Source organism: Diabrotica undecimpunctata, chromosome 6 (genome assembly GCF_040954645.1).
Source record: "Diabrotica undecimpunctata isolate CICGRU chromosome 6, icDiaUnde3, whole genome shotgun sequence".
NCBI lineage: Eukaryota > Metazoa > Arthropoda > Insecta > Coleoptera > Chrysomelidae > Diabrotica > Diabrotica undecimpunctata.
The window spans coordinates 137,660,160-137,663,140 of NC_092808.1; the positions used below are offsets into that span (position 1 = coordinate 137,660,160).

At 33.8% G+C, this 2,981-nt stretch overlaps 1 protein-coding gene across 1 annotated transcript; it reads left to right on the plus strand.

The window, feature by feature from the left end:
- The first annotated feature begins 2,086 nt into the window (after window positions 1–2,086).
- On the plus strand, window positions 2,087–2,548 carry LOC140444638 (uncharacterized). The gene has a single exon (XM_072536402.1). The coding sequence runs from the start codon at window positions 2,087–2,089 to the stop codon at window positions 2,546–2,548; it is 462 nt and encodes a 153-aa protein (XP_072392503.1).
- Window positions 2,549–2,981: the final 433 nt, after the last annotated feature.

Genomic DNA, 2,981 nt, shown 5'->3' on the forward strand with positions numbered 1-2,981 from the left:
ACTCTTAGATTAGGTAATCTCTGCCAGGTCAAACGCGAAGATTTAGGTTTCCTTGTAAGTCCATTTGTTACTAGTATATAGGTAGTACAAAAAATGAATTTATTTATTTTTACTCTTTTTTAAAGTGTCATAGTTAAGCTATACTTAAGATTAAACTAAATTATTTAATTGTTTTCACATATATTTACACAATGAATAAAAAAGATAGGTCTACCAAGATTTATTGACTAATAAAATGCTATTTTTAAAATAGTTACATGTAGGCAATTGAAAATTAAACAATAGCCGCATCTTTAAACAAAAACGAATTAATTTAGTATGGGATTTCATTATAAGTATTTAGTATAAGTTTCAGCATATGGGAATAAAATTGATCTTTCTCGAAAAAAGCCACCCGCCCGTTTAGCAAGAAGTAAAACCTAGTTTATTTGAAATTATTTAATTTCAAAGCAATACTTATTATAAAATACAATATTAAAAATAAATTATTTACAAAGTTTATTAAAGAAATGTATATTAATCAGAAATGTTTATGTTTTACAATAAAGATTATCTCAAACATTACTAAAAAAAATAGAAAAATTTAAAAAAAAAATTGTTTAAACAAATAAGATGGTTTATTTCGTTAATACTTCACATATTTCCTCATCCGTCATAATTTGCTGTTTCTGGGGTTCTTTCAAATCAAGAATTTAACTCTTTTTACTTATGTTAAATCCCCTGAAAGGGTGCCGGATTATTGGACGTGTCAGTTTATTTAGGTTTGAATCCTCTTTTTTTAGGCGCTTCTACTGTAATACTTTTCTTCTTTCAATTTGTTTATATTTAGTTTACAAAATGAGTTAAAGCTAAATTAAGAGAAAAATCAGAATTTGATCTTTATTTCCGATTGGAAGTATATCTCAAGAAATAATGTTAATCTTCGAAATAAATAATATAGGTATAAATACATACAATTAAATAAATAACTTATTAAAATAATCTTCTTAATATCTTCGAAAATTTATGTTAGAGGAGGACGAAAATAAAGATGTCCCCAACCAAGTGAAAGATTTTGAGGATGAACTTTACACAGATGCGGAAGATCAGCCAACGGATGAAAGAGTTGGTGATTCTGATACTAAAGAAGAAGACAAAGGAAGAACCAGATTTATATGACAATTTATTTTACGTTGGAAAAGATAAAACCACTAGATGGATAAAAACCCCGTGCGCGAAGAAGCAACGCACTGAGCCACCTAACCTGGTTGCACGTCTTCCACGAGTAATACATGAAGCACGACTAAGTTACATATAGAATGTTGGAGTCAGATATTTTCTGATACATGCTACAAACAATAGTCAAGTTCACATACCAGTACATTCATCTTGAAGTTAGGGATCGCTATGACCGACAACTTGATGCAACTGACACGGACATGACAGAACTCAAGGCCTTCATAGGCCTTGTATATCTAGCAGGAACTTTGCACGTCAACAAAACGATGTTAGAGGATCTCTGATGTAGAGATGGATACGGCGTGGAAATATTTCGACTGGTTTTAAGTCTAAAAAGGTTTTAAGTTTCTTATGAGATGCCTGCGTTTCGATGACCGCATCACCAGACCTGAATGGAAAGCTGTTGACAACATTGCGCAGACTCGTGAACTCTTCGACGATGTTGTTCATAATTGTAAACATAGCTATTCAATAGGACAGTGTGCGACTATTGACGAAGAACTGAAAGCTTTTAGGGGACGTTGCAGGTTCAAACAATATATCCCTTCAAAGCCATCCAAATACGGAGTAAAAATTTATGCTATGGGTGATGCAGTTACTTTTTATAGTTAAAGCCTAGAAATACATGCTAGAAAGCAACCCCAGGGACCCTGTAAACAAAGTAATAAACTATCTGATGTCGTTAGAAGATTGGTAAAACCTATTTATAGAACAGGGCGCAATATAATGGCAGATAATTGGATTAGAGATGTGCAACTTGTTACCGAATTAAAAAGTAATAGACTGTCGTATGTTAGCACAATAAAAAAATAAAAGGGAACTGCCAGTATTTCTGCCAAATGTAAAAGGGCGACCACCACAGTCAACTATGTTTGGTTTTGGAAAACATTCCACTATTGCTTCCTACGTAGCAAAAAAGTATCAAAATATTCTTGTTATATCTTCTCAGCATTACGATGATTTCATAGATCAGACGTCAAGACAAGCTACGAAACCGGACATAATCACACATTATAATAAAACCAAGTCAGGTGTCGACGTTGTCGATAAGCTTTGCGCTTCCTACAATCTTGCTAGAAACACAAGTCGTTGGCCCATGGTCGTCTTTTTTTCCATGCTGAACGTTGCAGGCATTAATGCTCAAGTGATTTCAATCGAAAATGGACAGGAGAATATACGGCGTCGCCTTTTTCTTATGAAACTGGACCATGAGTTAACCTTACCACAATTACAAAAAGAAGTCTTATGGCACAAGGAATACCACGTTCTCTTTCTGAAGCGCTTATCAGATTTAGACCAACGGAAGAGCACGATGAAGAAGCTGAACTAGTGACTGCAGAAGATGTAGCTCAAACAGAGCGTCGTCGCTGTGCTTTATGTTACACATCATGACCAAAACCATTTGGAAAACCACATATTTGTGGCAAGCATACAACCCTAGTGTGCACATCATGTCACTTAAGGTTACAAGAACAAGAAGACTCAAGTGACATATAAGTAACAGATCGCCACCGCAATGAACTGAAATAAAGATTTTTTTTTGCTTGAAATATATTACATATATATAATAGCATCATTGGTTCTAAAGAAAATGCTGCAGTATTTATTTCTTCCCATAGTTGGTTGCGAATGTTTATGGGATTCTTATAGACACGTTGTTTTAATACGCCCCATACACCAAAATCAAGCGGATTAAATTCTGGGCTATGTGGTGGCTATAATGTATAATGGATGAATATATTCTTTTGGATACACATCCAAAC

What these genes read in the sequence shown, in the direction of transcription:
- LOC140444638 (XM_072536402.1), top strand. Translation starts at nt 2,087, where the DNA reads ATGTTTGGTTTTGGAAAACATTCCACTATTGCTTCCTACGTAGCAAAA.